Below are 18,130 nucleotides of genomic sequence, written 5' to 3'. Positions count from 1 at the left end.
CCCGTGTTCAGGGCGAAGTGCACACTTCCTGTCGCCGTTTGTCATTCCACACTTTCCCGTTGACAAACGTACTGTAAACGGTGCAAACGGATATGTTCACACAAACGAGTTCACGTTGACAAGTTCAGAGCAGCATTCCCAAAACAGGTTTGTATTAAGAGATATTGAGTTTTATTGGTCTCGAGTAAATTATGCATGGTGAGCAGCTGCAGGGGACATTCTTTGCGGTTTTCCACAGGACACAAAAACAACTCAGTTATAACATTAAAATGTCCACATGGGAGTCAATTTAAAAAACCCAAAAAGGGAACAAAGACACGGCATCATTTAATCATTTTCATCAAGGATATTAAACTAAAGGGTTAAAAGGCTGTCCTAGAAATAATATAAAAAAGGAACCTAACAAAAAGAATAAGATCACAGACTTAGGTTTTGTTTGGTTGGTTGAGAGACAAATAACGGTCAGAGGCACTGGTTTGGGGAGAGGAGGAGCTTTGAGTAGCAGAGGAGACAGCGTCCTCTGTCAGGATAGAGACGTACACAGAGACAGGCAGAGGTATGGCCAGACCTCCACATTCAGAAGAATCGGAAGCATCACCCTCCCAATGATTACAGTAATGTCAGGGAGGAGAGAGAGAGAGAGAGAAATTGCAGGTTTGAGGTCCAACAGAGCGTTCATTTGACATTCGATGCAGCTCGTTGCCCCCCCCGGTAGTGCAGGGCGCTACAGTTACACACCACGAGGGACTGGACGCGACACAAATCAAAGTGAGGGGAATTCGCTGGATGGGACAGCGTACGGCACCAGCTGGGACAGGGCTGGAGTGGCACAGAAGACGGGTTAAAAGGGACAGAGCGCGGAAGGTGTTCACGGGAGTGGAAGCGCCACGGGTTCAAATGTGCAATTTTTACTTTAAGCCTAAAAACGGCAGATCCCACCCTCTAAGCCCCCCCCTCCCTCCCCCCATGTCAGTTCATTTGAAGTCACGTCCTGGGGACGGGATTCACAGGTCATTCGGGTTCACGATGGTGAAGTCGGAGTCCTTGCTGTGGGTGGAGCCCTCGTCCGGGCTGGAAGAGCCCGAGGCGGCGCCGGCCATCAGGGGGTCGCGGAAGGTCGCGGCCGCGCCCTCGGGCGCCGTCCGCACCAGGCCGAGCCCTCGTCCGATTGGAGCGGTGCGCTCGGCCTTCCCTCCCGCGTCTCCGTCCTGACACACGAGGATGTAGTCGTTCCAGCTCTTTCCCTCGGAGCCGAGGCAAGACGCCACCTGCACATGAGACATGGTAAGGGTCCTCGGCGTCTTTTTCTGGTCTTTTGCAGAAACTCTTGCCCCCCCCCCCCCCCCCTCTTGAAACTCTCACTTGAAATTATTGCCGATGCTTTTAGCCCCCCGGGGTTCTCCTGCCTAAACATAGACTTGACTGACTTGTTTGGTTAAAATCGATGTCTCACATGAAACAAACACCGCTCTGCAGTTTCACCTTTCCATCAATCACAATGGCTGCCGTGTGACTATTGTCACCTGGCTGCACAAAGACACCGTTTAAATATTTACAGAACTTGATCTCGAGCAGTAAGTAGGTGAAGTCGAACCGTGGCTGTATGACCAGTCTGCTGCGTCTTCGGCCCTGAAGCTCAATGTGTTCAAATGCATCGATGTGGTTGATGTGAGAATAATTGATGAAGTGATTCATTCTGGGCATGTTTTTTTTTTTTGGCACAAAAATGGCTGGAAATAAAAGATGCTGAACACGGGATCAAAAGGTCAAATAATTAGGGGAAACAAGGGAGAGCGCATCCTGTCTGAACTGAGTGATAGATGGCGCCAGTGCAGAGCTCCATCACCAGCAGCCGATAAGATGAATTATCGTAAAGCAACCTGTTGCTCAGGTGGAGCCATCTCCTCCTGCTGCTGCTGCTCCTCCTCATCCTCCTCCTCCTGCTCCTGCTCCTCCTCCTGCTGCTGCTGCTCCTCCCCCTGCTGATGCTCATCTTGCTTCTCATCTGTGCTCCCAATCCTCCCGTCCAGATCGGAGTCCCGGCTCCGCCTGCTGTTTGCTTGCTGCAGGCGGAGCCGGTGGTCACGGCGGAGGTTGCTGGCGCTCAGAGCGGACTCAGCGGCTGCTGTGGAGGTGTAGTGATCTTCAGCGATGGCGATCGCCTCGTTCTCCTCGGCCTCCAGCTGGCTTTGGTTGAAGCGAAGCGCTCCCTTGAGGATGTCTTTGATCTGACACGAATAAAAGGAGATAAGAGACAGGAGACGCGTTAAGATGGTACAAAAAAAACATGTCAAACAACGTACGCTTCCTGAGACCCACCTGTTTGAGTCCAGCCAGGGACACCAGGACCTCGTCCTCTTTCTGCAGGTGTTCTTGGAGAATCACTTCTTGGATATTACCTGTGGACGTGTAATATGCAGTCACACACTGAGCTTGAAATGTTTTGTACAAGTACATACATGTCCCATATTTGAGAAAAACATTTCTAGTCCCTGAACTCACAGATGTGAGCGTTCATCATCCTGGCACAGTATTTGCTCATTGCCTCCAGGTCGTTGATCTGGCCCTGCAGGAATGACACCTGGCCTTCCAGGTCCTCCTCCTGTCGCAAAAGCAGAGGGTGAAGAAACCAAGGGAGGAGTTAGGATCGTAACTGGAAGAAAAGACAAAGAGAAGAGACACACACAACACGTTGGACGGCTCACCGGCTCCTTCTTGCCCATGCTCTTGCTGTGGGAGCGAGAGCGAGTGATGTTGAAGAAGGACTCTTTCTTGGTGGCGGAGAGGGGTGGAGATGAAGTGCTCGCATCACTCCCTCTCAAGGGGGGGAGAGGCGGAGAAGCGGCGGATGGAGGCCGCCCACCAGAGAGGCTTTCTATGCTGGGAGAGGAGCTAACCGCCCTGGAGCTTTGACCTGAGAAAGATGGACAGAACATTAATACGGTACAATGTGTGTATGCTTTGTAATAAAGAAAATATAAATATATAATCAGAACGAAGGGTACAGTACCGCTTAAGCATGAATGTTTATTTGTGAATTTAAGATTAATGGGTCATAAAGAGGATTTGAAATTAATTAGAAGGTTATAACAATATGAAGCCTCAATTTTGAAATAATGAAAGGAATTCTAACAGAGCAAGAATAATTTGATTTAATAATTTACACTCAAATGAGGCATGAACGACAAAAGCTTTTTTTTGTAACGTTGGTCCTCACTGTGAACAATCAGTGCTTCTGCATTCGTTCTGTGAGTTTGTTAATTAATTATATTTATTTGAAGATATATAAATCATTTGTTTACATTTGGTAATTGTAAAAAAACAAAACATGATTTGAAGCCTCTATAGCAGACAGATAATAGGAAACCATCTAAAAAAGGTAAAATGTTCTCAGTTTAATGTCCATGTGGGGCGCGTTGTTCGCCCTCTGCTGGTCAACATGCATCATTACATGCTGTGGACACCTACACGGGCAGAACCAGCCGCCTGTAAAGCCGCAGGATCCGTGAACGACAGACTGTGTGTCGGAGACACGCAATAACGGAGGAGCGCGTTTGTCACACAAGCCGTTGCCTTGTGTGTCAGTGCCAGTCTGGGTTGGGAGAGAGTAGAGAGGGAGACTCCACCTGAAACTACATCTAATAGGTCGGGAGTCAAAACTGAAGGAAAAAAAATGGATGCAGGTGTGTAGATAATCTGCAGGTGTGTAGATAATCTGCACGCGCAGGTGACCCACGGACACAAGGACAAAAGTGAAAGGGCGCTTGTCCCGCCACTGACCTTTACTCAGGTGGACGGGCATGCTCTCTGACTTGAGCAGGCGGTAGTGCTGAGTCTGGGCGTGGCTCTGGCTCTGGGTCTGGGTCTGCGGGGGGGCCTGCCCCGACGGGGCCTCAGCCAGCGGGTGGGACGGGGCGGGCGCCGGCGCCGATGCGGGGGAGGTCGACGAGGAGGAGGAAGAGGAGGAGTGCACCTCGCTGTTGATCGGCGAAACGCCGCCGGAGCCGCCCGATATGGCCGGAGCGATGAGCTTCCTGCCGAAGTTCAGCAGGCTGCTGGAGACCTTGTTGATGTTGAGCGGGGCCACTTTGGTACTGGGACCAGAGCTGGAAAGACAAGTATGTAAGTCAGCTCCTCTGCTCTCCAGCTTTGTGCTGCACACACACCCACACACACACACACAGACACACACACACGTTGACCAAAGGCCTGCGTGGTGCTCACTGCCATGCACTGAAAATCTCATGCAAATGTTAAGCTTCAGGCAGCAGGATTTTCAAACTGGAATTCAACAATTTCTTTCCTTTAAAAAAAAAAAAAACACTTGAATGACATGATTGGAAAAGTATGAGCAGTTTGTTAAGAAATTGAGTGCTTATTCAAATGTAAAAAGTGATGATCTATTATGAACCCTTTGTTCTCCGCAAAGGATAAAATTAAACTTTTTTTTTTAAAAGTCAACAAGATGATTAGTCCTTTATTACTACTAGTATGATATATTTTTTATCCATTGGCTGTGTGTGTCTTACCGTGTCTTGTTCATCAAGTCCGCTCCCCTTGTTTTGTAGTAATCCAGGTTCTGCTGGAACTGGTAGTTGACGGGTCGCGGATAGTTCTACAAGAAAGGGAACAGAATAAACACGTCGGACTTGTTCTGCGTGCGGCGATAAACAGTAAACACGTCAACACGGACCGGTTCACACGCATGAAAACATCAAAACAAGCAAACACGAGTCGCCTTGACGTTTCTGAGTCAGCGCGTATGAGCAACCAGCGTCTCTCCTGCGCCCCCTCTGTCATCAGCCATGAGGCCCACTAACCCCAGGTGCAACGTGACGTGGACCTGCTGTGACATGGTCTTTAACCTCGGGGGGGGGGTGTCTGTCGCGTTGGATCAGCACCTTGCTTGATTCCTGCTCCCAGGAAGGTAGTGAGTGGGGTTTGTATGCGGTGCGGGTCAGCGGGTTCACGTATATACACACACACACACACACACACACACACACACGCACACGCACACACGCACACACGCACACACGCACACACGCACACACGCACGCACGGAAAAAGGGTAACGGGGAGACTGTGATGCTCGTGTGTGATTTAGATGTGACAGAAATGCCCTTTTTAATCCGCTGCATCCTGATTAAAAATGTTTGCAGTTCTTGTTTTCACCATCAATCTCTTGCGTCCCCTCCGTGTTACATCACACATAACAATTAGTGTAATGATTGTAATAGGAGGCGGTCACAGTGAAGAGGATCATTTCATGTTTTTGGGAGAGATTTCAGGTTGTTTATTCCATTTTCAAAGTTCAAGATTGGGGACTAAACAAGTACCTGAGAGCAAAAAGGCTCAAATAAAAAAAGTTTTTTTTTATGAAGCTAGAAAATGGCACATACAATTTGTGGCAATAAGTGATTCTTTAAGCCAACGCCATTAAGCAAACCTTGAGTAAGAAGAAATATTATTCAGTCAAATGTATCTGTTGAAACCACCTTCAGTCTTTTATTGGTCCAAGTCATGGTTGGCATTAAATAAACTCCAGCATTTATTGTATATTCCAGGAGTCTAGACATTGTTGATTGTCTCCACGAGGCGCTGCGACAGAAGCGACCTTTTCAGCACTCGCAGCATCGCATACCAATAAGGGCTGAACTGAGTGTCCTGTTTTTAACATGCAATGATTGAGGGCCTTGGGATCCAGCTTTAAAAAGGTTTGTTGACATATTTAATCATGCCACCACCCCAAAAAAAAAAATTAAATATGATTTGGTTTTACTATGGTTATAAAAATGTAATTTACGGCGCTGCAAGAATGCTGCTGGACCGGCTTGTTATCGCAAGTTGGCGCCTCCCTTGGTGTTGGTCAAGACAGAGCGCATGTTTGCACTCTATGTTGCTGCAAGATACGAACAACCCTTCAAAATGTAAACATATTGAGTGAAGGATGGAGGTTTATGTGCAGCCCTAATGTCAATGTTTACAGGCAATCCTTTCAACAAGAGTGTGAGGGAATTTATATGTATATAAATACGTGCGGATAAAAGTAGTGAAGTATGTCTCTACCTGGATTTATGAGATTTAAATATTGCAGGTTTCGAATGGGATTAAGCTTTATTGTGTTACACAAAGTATATAGTCAACATGTACATATGTGTGCAACTTCCCTTTCTTAACCAAATGAGCCGGTACATTGACTGCACCTGTGCTTTACGTGATCGCAGTAGCTGCCTTGAAATCCCTGATATCTAACCACTGAAGTGTGTGTGTGGCATTCATTCATGCGTGCGTGCATTTTTTTCACAGTGCAATGACACTGGCGGGTGTACACTATACATGCGTTCAAGGACTTCAGCCCTGTGCTTTGTGGGTGAGTCAAGTGTTCACTTTTGTAAATACTTTCCCAACTAGAACCATAGAAAGCCTTTTGAAACAACATCACCTCTTGTGAAAGAACTGAATAATCCTCGCTTTCTCTTCTCCATTTAAACTTGTGACCACCCGGGCATATTGAAAGCGGTTATTGTCCCACAATGTGACTTTCGGAGAAAATTGAAGAGGAACAGACACTGAACCTGACAGCTGCTGTTCTTGGGAAACAAAAATCAGTGTGTACATAGAAAACCGTACAAACCATTTTGTACTACTACTACTTATTCTGCTGCTGTGGTTTTCTTACTTTGGGATCTCGAAGGAAAAGAGCCTTTTGAAGCAGAGAGTTGATGTCTCCTAATGGAGGGTAGTGCATTAGCAGGCCCAGGCAGGTCTGGAAGTTACTAGCAATGACTGAAACAGACAATAAACGCAGTATTAGTGATGCTGTAAACGGACCATGAATCTAACATCAGGACTCATTTAAATATTGCATATTGTTGCCATTTGCACTGTGGCAAAAGTGTGAATTAGTTATAAAAAACTAATCAGAGCACAGTCTCAAAACACACAAAATGGGCTCAGGCTTCCTTAATACGGAGTGCGCTCGATTTGATGGTAAAACTATACTTGAGCCTAACGTTTGCCGTACATTGAAACTTGGCAAGCACTGAAGGACTGGTCAAAAATCATTTTCTCCAAGCGATTCCATCAATTCCAGCATTTCTTCTACCTTCTGTGTACAGAAAGCACAGACTGATGGGAAGGTCTGCTGTAGGCATGTAGTTTGTTGGCACGTGATCTATAGCCTCAGGGGTTCAATGGCTTACTGGAAGACACTCACAGTATGTAGCGACAATATCAGGGCCCAAAACCTCATCCTGCAAGGTGGCAAATATCTACTGTGTTCTATCTAAAGCAATACGACTCCATCTACATTAACTGAGACAAAGTGAATCACATCCTTCCAGTTAAGTGTTCCTCATGAAATGACATGCTACAAAGACAACACGCTGAGCTACTGGATTATTTTTGGAAATAAATGTAGCGTACGAGCGTCTCGGATGTAGAGCAGCATAGCCACAAAGCAGTAGTCGACCAGGTCCAGGGTGATGCTGTCGGCGAAGAGGGCGTCCCACACCACCAGCAGGTCCTGGAGCGGGAACTCGCGGCCGAACAACAGTCGCACCCACCGGCTGCAGGACGGAAATGGGGGGGGGTTTACAGGTGTTTGTGTACAGCCTAAGGGTCAAAGGGTCACACGCCCTGCGGTACAGGAGTGAATACTGACATGCCATAAATCTGCGGGGCTATCTCCAGTCGGTTGAGGTGCATGTGCAGTTCGATGTCGTTCTTCTTCACCAGCTGGTCCTGGATGCGGTTCACCTTGGTCACTATGGCAACAGATGGCCCCGAGTCCTGGGGCCGTGCGAACGGGATGCTGGTCAGCATCTCGTCCTTACCCTGGAGCAGCAGATCGTTGTTTAAATAGCTTATAGTTATATAATGATACGTGTCCACATAATCACCACTGAATATGTTTAGAAAGAAAGCCCATTTCTTTCAGCAACGGCCCCTAACTTTATTTCCAGTCTGTAATTGCCTCGCTGAATAGAGGTTTAGATTGTTAGTGTCAGCTCTTTCCCATTCTGGATTTAAATTGCCTTCCTGGGTTTGAATGATTGACAGTAAATCAGCGTTTACTATTCACTCTCCTGCTGGCATATCTGAGCGGTTACAGCCAATATAAAACCCAACATCTCCTTCCGCTGCAAGTTAAAATAAAAGCGTGCGACTGGAAAACAGGGCACGGCAAATCACGTGAAACATTTAAAATTGAAATCGGTGTCTTTTGCCTTTTTTGGTCGGTGAATCAGTTTAAAATATCGCAGGGAATAATGGCTCAAAGGGCTCGGGTCCAGATGAGCGATTAAAAACCAGTCACTGTGAGCTGCTGTTGCGTGGAGAGCTACTTGCATTGTGTGCGTGCAGAAAAAAATTCAAGTCACTCTGGAAATTACTATTGACCGCCTTCTTCATATAGAAATCACGAGTCAGTTTGGCCGCACTAAGCACACACGTGGCCGTGGCGTTACGTCACACCTGTTGTTTCTATGGTTACCACGGGTGTCTTCAGATCAACAAGGACTGAAATCCTCTGAATTTTAACTTAAAAAAAAAAAAGGTTTGATCGTCTGCATTCCAAGTCTAACGTCATGTCTTCTGCGCGGTCATCGGATCACACTGACCTTCCTCACTTCCCTCTCGTAGCTGGAGAACCACGGCTCTGCTGTCTCCATCAGGTGAGAGAACAAGGCGCTACAGGCGTGCGTGTGGCGAGGGGAGACGGAGAGAAAGAAAACACGAGCAACTTAAAGGAGGATGTATTGGAAACAAGACATGCAAGTCAACTCCAAGTATTTGGATTAATAAAGTGATACGACTTGTGAACACGGTTGGTCCGATATGAGGAGAGGACTCACTAGGCGTCGTGCTCAAGATACTCCGGGTTCAACAGACACTTCATCTCCTCACTGCGGAAGAAACAAACCGATCACAACCCAAACTAGACGGTGGGACCACTGCCGACCACAGTTCATGTGCAGGCAGGTCTTAAAAAAAAGTGTTTAGGTCAACTGAAAGGTTGACCGGTGTCGTGGTCACGAGGAAGTGACCTGGGGCTCGCCGTCTCGCTGGCGTGCTGGAAGGCTTGATGGTCACAGTGCAGCACAAACACTATGGGAGCTAGCAACTCGTGCATCCCCTACAGACAGAAGAAGAAGAGCGTGTAAGACGTGACAAAAGGGCGGGGGGGGGGAGAGAAACGACGGTTCATTCGTGGTCAGTCTCTCTTTAATAGTGATGCACGAGGTTTCTAATCTGTGGTGACAGGTTTAATTTGGATATTGTTAGCCACTGCCCGGCCGTGTGTCACTTCCAGTTTGCAGAAAAGATGCTTTACTGAGCATCTATTTATGCGCTGGCACCCGTTACAGACACTGATAATGATTAGGTTAACACACGCACACACACACACACACGATTTTTCAAGGACCTTTTATTGAAAACGAAGGTGTCTGACTGCTACATTTCCTTCAATTACTCACAACGTGTTGCCTCCGATCTCGTACCTGCTTATACAGCAACTGTTCATTTTCTCTGGCATAACAGAAGAGAATGTCCGTCAGCTTTGTCCTCACATCGTCGTCCTGGAAGTAACGGATCTCTGGGAACCTTAAATAAGATGGAAGTAGATTCAGAATATAAAAGGACAGAAACGAGGGGTTCACTTCATCTGGCGGTCACAAAGCTGTCCGGTGTTACTTACGTTCTCAACACGTCCTGCTTGATCATCCCCTTCAGCTCTTTGTCTTGAAAAAACCTGTTCCACAGGCTCTGGACAGGAGAGGAAAAGGACATTTTTTTCAAGATTCCTCAAAAATAACTATTCTTCATATAATGAGCAGCTTGTACTACTACTGGTTGTTATTTGCATTTAGACACTTGTGCTTAGACTTTAATTATTGGATGAATGTTATTCTTGTCTGTATTGCTAACCTGCTGTGTCCGTTTGAATGAAACAGGAAGTCTAAAAATTGAACACTCTCCATAATTAGTACTAAAATCACATATTCCTTTTCAGGAAACTTCTGAAGAAGTTCGCTAGAAGGCCAATGACAGCTCATTTAGTCTGTTTTATCAGTGGGGCAAGTGTGTGTCAACAGTTTAGATTAATTGTGAGATGAAATTAAAAGAAAACTAATTCGGTTTCAATATTTTAAACACCATTAATTGCACATTCCAATATATATATATATATATATATATATATATATATATATATATATATATATATTACATATATATAAATACATGTAAATGAATCAACAATAATTAATTACTGAAATGGTTTATAATTATTGCAACTAAAGTCTGGAGGGAATGCATTAGTGTCACATTTTGCATGCAAATTCAAAGCAACCGACTGGCAACGAGAAGGAAACAGACTCACTGTCACACAGACACACACTCACCCCCTCATCCTGTGACAGCGGGTTGTTGACAACTAGGTCCTGCTGGCCTGCTTTGCGAGGGTTAGTGATGTGCTGTGACAAAAAAAAATAATTAAAAAATTAACTTCACTGTGATAAAGGCAGAAACATTTTGTAAAGCAGCCTAAACTGTAAGGAATTACAAGCTCCGTTTGGTTTTAAATGGTGGTGTCAGTTGAAACCGAAGAGTAATTCCTCACAGTAATACAGAATTATTTCAGACCACTATATCTAGAAAAAAAGAAAAAAAAACTTCTCAGATTATTTACGAGGCCATAATGCAGAAACCGAGAGAAACGGCCACATGGAGGCGCTCTCACCGTCTCTTTGATCTTCTCATAATGGGCCCGGTGCTCTTTGGTCTTGTTGATCCACTGGCTCCTTTCTTCTGGAAGAGCCTCGAGGTACAACTGCAGGAAGCCAGCACACAGGTCAGTGTGTTAGCTCTTTTTTTAAAAAGTGTCACACGCACGCAGGCGAGTGACAAAAATTAAAAGCCCGCTGTTTTCAACCAAAGGAGGTCTGCAATCAGCCATAAGGGCCGCTTCTCATGAGCCGGGGACGTTTGCCAAAGCCGCCGTGATCAAACCCGGATCCGGAGGGGACCGCTTGCCGGCGGCGGGGGGGGGGGGGGGGGGGGGGGGGGGGGGGTTTTACCTTCCAGCACACGCTCCGAAAGCGGCTGCTCCGCAGTCGACCGTTGATGCCCGCCTGCCGGACCCTGGCCAGGTAATTACTGTTGAGGAACAGGTCGTCCCATTCTTTCCTGCGCAGAGGAAGGGAGGCAGAGGACGGGAGATTTATGAGCTCATCAACCCACATTGGGCACAGTGTTCCATCTGATGTGTCATCCAGCCAGTAAACCAGGTGAGCCGGGCCAACAGTTTATGATGGTTCACCCACAAGGGGGACGCACGGGAAACACTCACCTGTACGAGAGGAAGGTCGACTGAGACTGTGAGTAAGTGCTGCTGTCAAGAGAGCCTCCTGTTAAAAGACAGACAGACACAACCACAAGGGGGCGATGTAAACAACCAGTGAAAGCAAAACTAGAATCATTTTCTAAAGCTAATTGAATAAACAAAAATATAACATTTGACTACTGCCATAACATGGTGCTGGCCTCTTGGCGGCTATGAAAGGACCAAATAGTTATTTGAAATGGGCCAGAAGCCGGTAAAGCGGCGACAGAGAGAGAAGCGCCGTGCTCCCCTTCCGCTTTATTGGCAGTAATAAGTCTAATTTGGCCTGCAGGTGAACATGCATTCAAGTCGGAGAGCTGTCTATCAACATTAGTTACAGGAGCAGATCGTTCCACGGGGACACTCAGCATGAATATTCATCAGTTCCGCAACACGCCAGCCCCCGACATCTTTTACTCGCACGTAAACATAAAAACACAAAAACAGTCTCAGCACCGGGGGCGTCCATGTCCGTGACTCACACTCCACAATGAGCTCCTTTTCTTTCTTCATATCTCATATCATAAAAAGTCATTTTGTGTCTGTCGTCTACTCTTTGACTCGTCAAAGCCTCAGCAGCCATCAGTAGTCCGTGTGTAAGGTGTTAGAGAACATGAGAAACCGAAGCACGTTTTAAGGCTCCGAAGGGTTGTGATCTGTGGTCTGCTGTGTGGAGTTGACCTACTGCTGCGGTTCCTGTTGAAGTTATTGAGCGGGTCAAAGCCCGTCTCCTGGTGCTCGTCCGTCTGGAGCGGGTGGCGGGTCTCAAAATTGGGATGCTGCATGGCCGCGAGCCAGCTGGATCTGTAGAACGTAACGGGCGACCGGAGAGGAACTAGAATCAAATCACAGGTTAACGGACGGCGGATCAGCTAGTGGAAAGGCTCTGAGCCCCCACACCCCCCCCCCCCCCCCTCCTCCTCACCCCTGTACTTTACTTGCTTAGTCTCATTTTATAGGCTACATGTACCATTCACAGAGATTGAATGTCCCCATAAAAATATGCAGAATTTACCATTTAGTCTTTGTGAGCAGAAATGTTATTCTGACCTCTGATCTCTTCACAAAGGTTTGCTTACAAAATCCATCTAGTGCAATCAATACAGTTCTGCCCCACTGCTAATACTGTTAAATGTCTTAACTTACTGTCACAACCTCTTCTTCTCTGCCAAGACTCAGAAAAAAATAATGACTCTGCAGGAAGAGGAATAAACATTAAGGAAATTAAACAGTCAGTCCCACAGGGTAATGAAGAAAATGGTTCTTTAAAAGAAGGACAAATTCTTTGGGGATATAAAAAAGGAAAATGTTTGTTGGTTAAGAGCAACGTGAATATTTTGGGGGGGTAGATGAAAACAAAACATTTGAAGACATCGCCACAGATATAATAATTTCAGAACCTTTCACTAATTTTACAGAGAAATAAATGAAAATAAAAAAAGATTAACTCATTACTATCAATGAAATTGTTATTTCATCCCAATATCTATATTAAAGCAAGGGTTGTTAATCATCTTGCATTTGTTTAAATTTTCATTAAACACCAACTGCAGTCCATGAATCAAATGCTGGGAGAAGAGAATACCAATAAAATTCTGGTATCTGTTGCTAGATTGCAACAATCCAATTGTTCAATTCGGACCAGAAAGTAAAACCTGGACAAGCTACGGTTGCATCATTTCTAAATCTTGCTCCTTGGGCTATTTTGGGCTACCAGGGATGGAACAATGAGTCCAATCACTATTTCGTCATCTTCAACTCTTCTAATCATAATTGTTTGAATCATTCATCAAGCAATTAAAAAAAAAAATCAAATGTGTGGATGGTTTGTCTGAAAGTATCTTTGGAGTGTGGGTGTGCCACCAACGTCTCTGGGAAGTCATCATGGGAATTTATTTACATTTTTTCCCGACACTTCAGATTGATAAAACTATTAATCTTTAAATCAAGACAATTGGCAGTATGTTCATCGTCAGAGGTAAATGTTTAAATGGGTTTATAATGATTTTAGCTCAAATCGTCCAGCAGACAAAAATAAATCCACATTGTACGAGTTTCTAGCAGGTTAACCCTGATTCAATTCACTCTGTCACAAACACAGCTTTTTGAACTTCCTCCGTGCGACATCTCTATCTGGGTTAAACAATTCTTCCTCCACTCTTTATCCGGCTGGGGATTATTCCACGTTCATGAATGCGGTTAGCCTAGTACACAGGCCGGCAGAACAGCACGCTTCCACCGAGCATTACGTTTGCTTTCGCTTTATTAATTGTGGAAATAACACAACAAAGGCATCTCATAAACCTATTAACCGTGTGAATGGGACTCCGCTCGATAAATCAGCTACACACGGCATGGAAATAGCAATAATTGTATATGCATAATGTATGCGTCTGTTTTCTTAGGAAACATCTGTTCTCCTCCAAGACTAATGCTCACTTTAAGTCAGAGGGGCTTTTTCTCCCTTCCCTCATAAAAAGGATATTATCAAATTAAATAATGGTAACTGATCCACATATGGTGGGAGAGAAAGAGGAATGAAGGTGGAAAGTGTTTCCAATAATAGCCCGTTTTCTTTGTTTTACTTTAAAAGAGGGCCATGAAAGATTTGTCAAACTCTCCTGAGGAACTACAGATATAACCGCACTCCCCTCACACAGAATATCAATTCATATCTTCACGGCTTGACTAAAAAATGGCATTGCACAAAGTGTCAAGATATTTCGAGGAACATTTTTCCCTAAAGGCCCTAAAAGACCACATCTACAATTTGTCCCTTCATTCCAAAAATAAAAAAGTAATTCCAAACTTTCTAAAGAGGCCTCCTCAGATCTCTCCCTGTGCTTCTGAGGAGGGGTGTGTGTGTGTGTGTGTGTGTGTGTGTGTGTGTAAGACTTTGTGAGTGAATCAAAGACGGCCAACGCAGACGAGGCCTCGCCGTGTTTGCACCGTCTCGCCTACAGCGAGTCGTCTCTTCTGCTGCCTTCATTACTTCTTCTCGGAGTCAAACGAAATCCTAACTTTACTACATAATAATCTAGCCAAATTAGCCTCTGCATAATTTAATGCGCAGCACCTGCAGACACCTCAATAATTCAAAACACGTATCAGTCATGAAATAATGAAATCAATACATAATGAAATGCATAAATAAATCAAGAGACAAATAACACTGCGTCCATCTGTTCTGAGGTTGAAGATGTGTTTCGGGATTTGCAACAGCATCATGTGAGGCGCAATACAAACTGCAGCATTGAGTTATGTTGTTACCAACATTAGGATTTCTCAAACATTTTCTTGTTCCAAAGTTGTCGCCTCAAACAGGATTTGAAAGCAGCGAAAAGTTTTTGGCCTGTCAAGTCAAAAAAGCCTCGAACCGAACCCTCGCCTTCGATAAACCTCATTGTGGGATCTAGAAAATGTTTCACTTCCCTTTACTTTAACGCGCACTCAATCGGAAAGCAACCACACACACCCTCCTCCTCCTCCTCCTCCTCCCCCCACCCGGTGTTCACGCTTCATCAAAGCCAGGCAAGCATCACATTCTTTTGGGCCCTGAGAATATATCAGTGTCTCGGATCAGCTGATCGGGTTCGCCTCCACCCAGCAGCCAAGACAAAGTTATTATATGAAGCTTTCTGTACGATGCAGAGGAGGGGATTTGTCCGCACAGGCACATTCTGCAGAGGCCACATCCAAGCTGAGCTGACTCAAAAGAAAAAAAAAAAAAAAAGCTTCAGCCCACTAGAAGGGTCAATGTTTTACTGAAGTGCCTGAAGAATATCCATACTGGGACATCTGAATAAATTACTGTAGCTTCACCAAAAATCAACAGGACAGAGCAGTTTTCAACTCTGCAAAGTACTTTTTTGGGGTATTTATTTAATTAAATGAACCAGAACTCTCGTCTCAGTTTCCACACGCCATTGTCAGAGCAGTCTTATGTAAAATAGATTCAGAGAAATAAACCAGTGCACGGTGGCTCTTAAAAAGGATGAATATTCAAACAGGATTCTGCAGTTCATTCAAAGTGAAACGACTCGACTGAACCAACTCACATGCCTCGACTTGAGCACGCAGCCAGAGCCCGGCGGCGGCCTCCACGGTCACATGCACTGCACAACAGGCTGGGAACCTTGCTGGGTCTCGGCTGATTACATTACCAAATACACGACCAAAGATTAAACCTGACAAATACACGTCTGTGTACAAAAAGCAGAGGAATGTTTGCTAACCTGAGGGGCTTCATGTCTTGATTGAAATGTATTTTAAAAGCTGTTTTTAACTGAACAATGTTGCTACTTTTATTTGTGTTACTTGTGTTTGGGTATGTCGTAATGTGTCCCTGTTTGCACTTTCGTATGATTGCAGGTCATACGAGAAGCATATTAAAAACAAAAAAAAGAGAAATTGTCTCTCAGTGGGACCCAGCTGGCTAAAAAAAGTAAAATGGACCAACACAAGAAGTAAGAAGATAAAAACTAAGTGGAAGTAATATATTCAAATATAAATGTAAACACATAACTTTTTGTTGTGATTTGGATGCGGTCACCACTCCTGACCCAGGGGGTTAAAAACCAAACCAATATAGAAGCATCACTGCTCTCAGACTTGTGCTTCCGTTGCAGTGTGTGTGTGTGAATCGCACCAACCGACTTCTTTCCTACACCCTAGTTCCTCACGCTGTACGTGCACACACACACACACACACACACACACACACACACACACACACTCACACACACACACACACACGCAGTAAAAAGTCTCCCACTCACTCCTTGCTTCACTGACCGGGGCATCCGGTGCAGGACGTTATCAAACCTCAGCACGGCGAGGTCATTAGACACGGCGGGCCAGTCAGAGAACACTGTTATTTTTGTTTTACCGTACAGCCAATATAAATTGATCACCAGCACGAACACTATCGATAATCGGACGTAGGACACGCACGCGGTGTCAGTCTCACGTGCACGCCGGATGGGGGGGGGGGGGGGGGGGGGCAAGCAGGAGGATTATCGATGCAGGCGGAACGGCTAGGCTAGCCCGTGCTAACCATGCTAACGGGAGGCTAAGCTAGCTCGGCACGCGTGACGCTGCGTCGGTAACCGTCGTCGGCGTGAGTGAGACCCGTTGCGGTGACACGGGGTCGGAAGGCGGGTAAACTACCGTGGGCGGACAGCCTGGCTGTCAGCGAGCTGCGAGCGACCCGACGAACGGGGCCCGCGGCTTCACTTCCGTCACACGGAGGCTGCTGGAAGCCGCGAGAAAACCCCCGAGTGGAGAGAGGCGGATACAAGTCCAAGTAATGCGACACGGTCATCATAACCCGGGGGGGTGGGGGGGTAGTGTGGTTCAGATACCTGTTCAGGTCACGCAGGACTCCTCATTCTGCTGTTGCGGGGGACTGCCCGCTGATTTGTAAACAGCAGCTGGGTCAGGCGGATGTGCTGAAGACCAGCTGACTGATCACGTGACCTCTCTGGCTCGTCGCTCGTGAGGCTTCAGGCGGAATCTTGCGAAAAGCTCAACATCAACAACAAAGCGTTTTATAGAATAATCCAAGTATGCAGTGGGCGCGAGATTCGTTGGTATTTAAATGTATTGAGTTGTCCATTAGGTCAAAGGTCAAACACCTATTGGAGGAGTTTACCTGATAAATCAATAAAAGTCCTGATCCAAGGGGTTAAAAGCCAAATCAATATTACTTCTAAAACCTTTCAACCTAATTGTTAATATTAATGTGTATGATGAATGACTTAAATAATAGATGGATCTTTAAACTGTCAGAGAGATGATCTGAAACATACAGGTTATGAAGCTGTGCATACTGCATTTACAATATCCGCAACCTAAGGGAGAATTAAAAGAGATTGAAGTTGAGGGTAAAATAATGGTTAATTAAGTCAGTTATATGGGGAAAAACTCTGTGGTCAGGCAAGTCAAATGTATCTGAAGACATCTGTATCACAAAGTGCTTTCCACAGACAAAATAGGGATAAACAAAAGCAGCAGGACGGGCCTTGTACAAGCGGCAGTATCCATGTGAAAATATAAAAGTGACATTAAATAGCATTAATGCTCTTTGTGCATTGTTGTGTGTGTGTTTATGTTGTGGAGGGGGTTAACACAAAGCAATCATAATGACCATCATTGCCACCATCATCATCACAACAGGCATGGATGGCATTTCGAGAACACCATTATCATCATTACTATAGCTAATATTGCTGACAATGAGGTTTTCATGGCCTCTTGCTGGCCCTGACTTAGGTATCGTCATGGAAACAGCTGACAGAAAAAGAGCATAGCTTTATTGAATTACTCTATGAAGCTATTCTGACCAAATGGGGCTTGAATGTTGCACTGTGTGATTCTAGTGTGGGAGACTCAGATGAGAGGCTTGGGAAGAGAGGGAGAAGAACCTACGGTCGAAATAAATACAATAAAATAAGAATAAAAAGAGACTGAAGATATGGGGGGGGCATGCGCTGGAGGAGACACAGCTGGGCTGGTACAGAGAGCCCTGGTGAACGGCACAGAATAATACTGTCCCAACAATGACATCAGCTCACTAACAGAGACACAGTTATAAGAGGAAATGATCTAATCCTCTAACATGAGTGCAGGCAGTGGACAGAACCACTGGTTTAATCTTTAATGGGTCCTTAACGTGAGTCCTCTGCTTCTCTTAAAATAGCGATCTGATAAATGAGCTTCATCTCTTATTTACTTGTTTCA

At 45.4% G+C, this 18,130-nt stretch overlaps 1 protein-coding gene across 3 annotated transcripts; it reads right to left on the bottom strand.

Moving 5' to 3' along the window:
• Positions 1 to 48: 48 nt before the first annotated feature.
• On the bottom strand, positions 49 to 16,905 carry tbc1d5 (TBC1 domain family, member 5). Of its 3 annotated transcripts, none has more exons than XM_037474409.2 (22): positions 16,753 to 16,905; positions 12,536 to 12,583; positions 12,075 to 12,224; positions 11,357 to 11,414; positions 11,085 to 11,193; positions 10,748 to 10,837; positions 10,410 to 10,481; positions 9,704 to 9,771; positions 9,507 to 9,609; positions 9,051 to 9,139; positions 8,859 to 8,909; positions 8,625 to 8,694; positions 7,667 to 7,839; positions 7,429 to 7,571; positions 6,683 to 6,789; positions 4,530 to 4,615; positions 3,781 to 4,106; positions 2,706 to 2,914; positions 2,503 to 2,602; positions 2,320 to 2,399; positions 1,881 to 2,228; positions 49 to 1,268 (listed from the first exon to the last, which is right to left on the bottom strand). In XM_037474409.2, the coding sequence occupies exons 3-22, from the start codon at positions 12,172 to 12,174 to the stop codon at positions 1,005 to 1,007; spliced, it is 2,646 nt and encodes an 881-aa protein (XP_037330306.2). In that variant the 5' UTR covers positions 12,175 to 12,224; positions 12,536 to 12,583; positions 16,753 to 16,905; the 3' UTR covers positions 49 to 1,004. The 3 variants fall into 3 exon arrangements, with proteins under 3 accessions (XP_037330306.2, XP_037330305.2, XP_062414572.1); XM_037474408.2 differs by having other exon boundaries at positions 12,075 to 12,193; XM_062558588.1 differs by lacking the exon at positions 49 to 1,268 and having other exon boundaries at positions 1,322 to 2,228; positions 12,075 to 12,193.
• Between the last annotated feature and the right edge of the window lie 1,225 nt (positions 16,906 to 18,130).

This window comes from Pungitius pungitius, chromosome 17, assembly GCF_949316345.1.
Source record: "Pungitius pungitius chromosome 17, fPunPun2.1, whole genome shotgun sequence".
Lineage (NCBI taxonomy): Eukaryota > Metazoa > Chordata > Actinopteri > Perciformes > Gasterosteidae > Pungitius > Pungitius pungitius.
The sequence above is the reverse complement of the archived record's forward strand: the minus strand, read 5'-3'. Positions and strand labels throughout refer to the sequence as shown.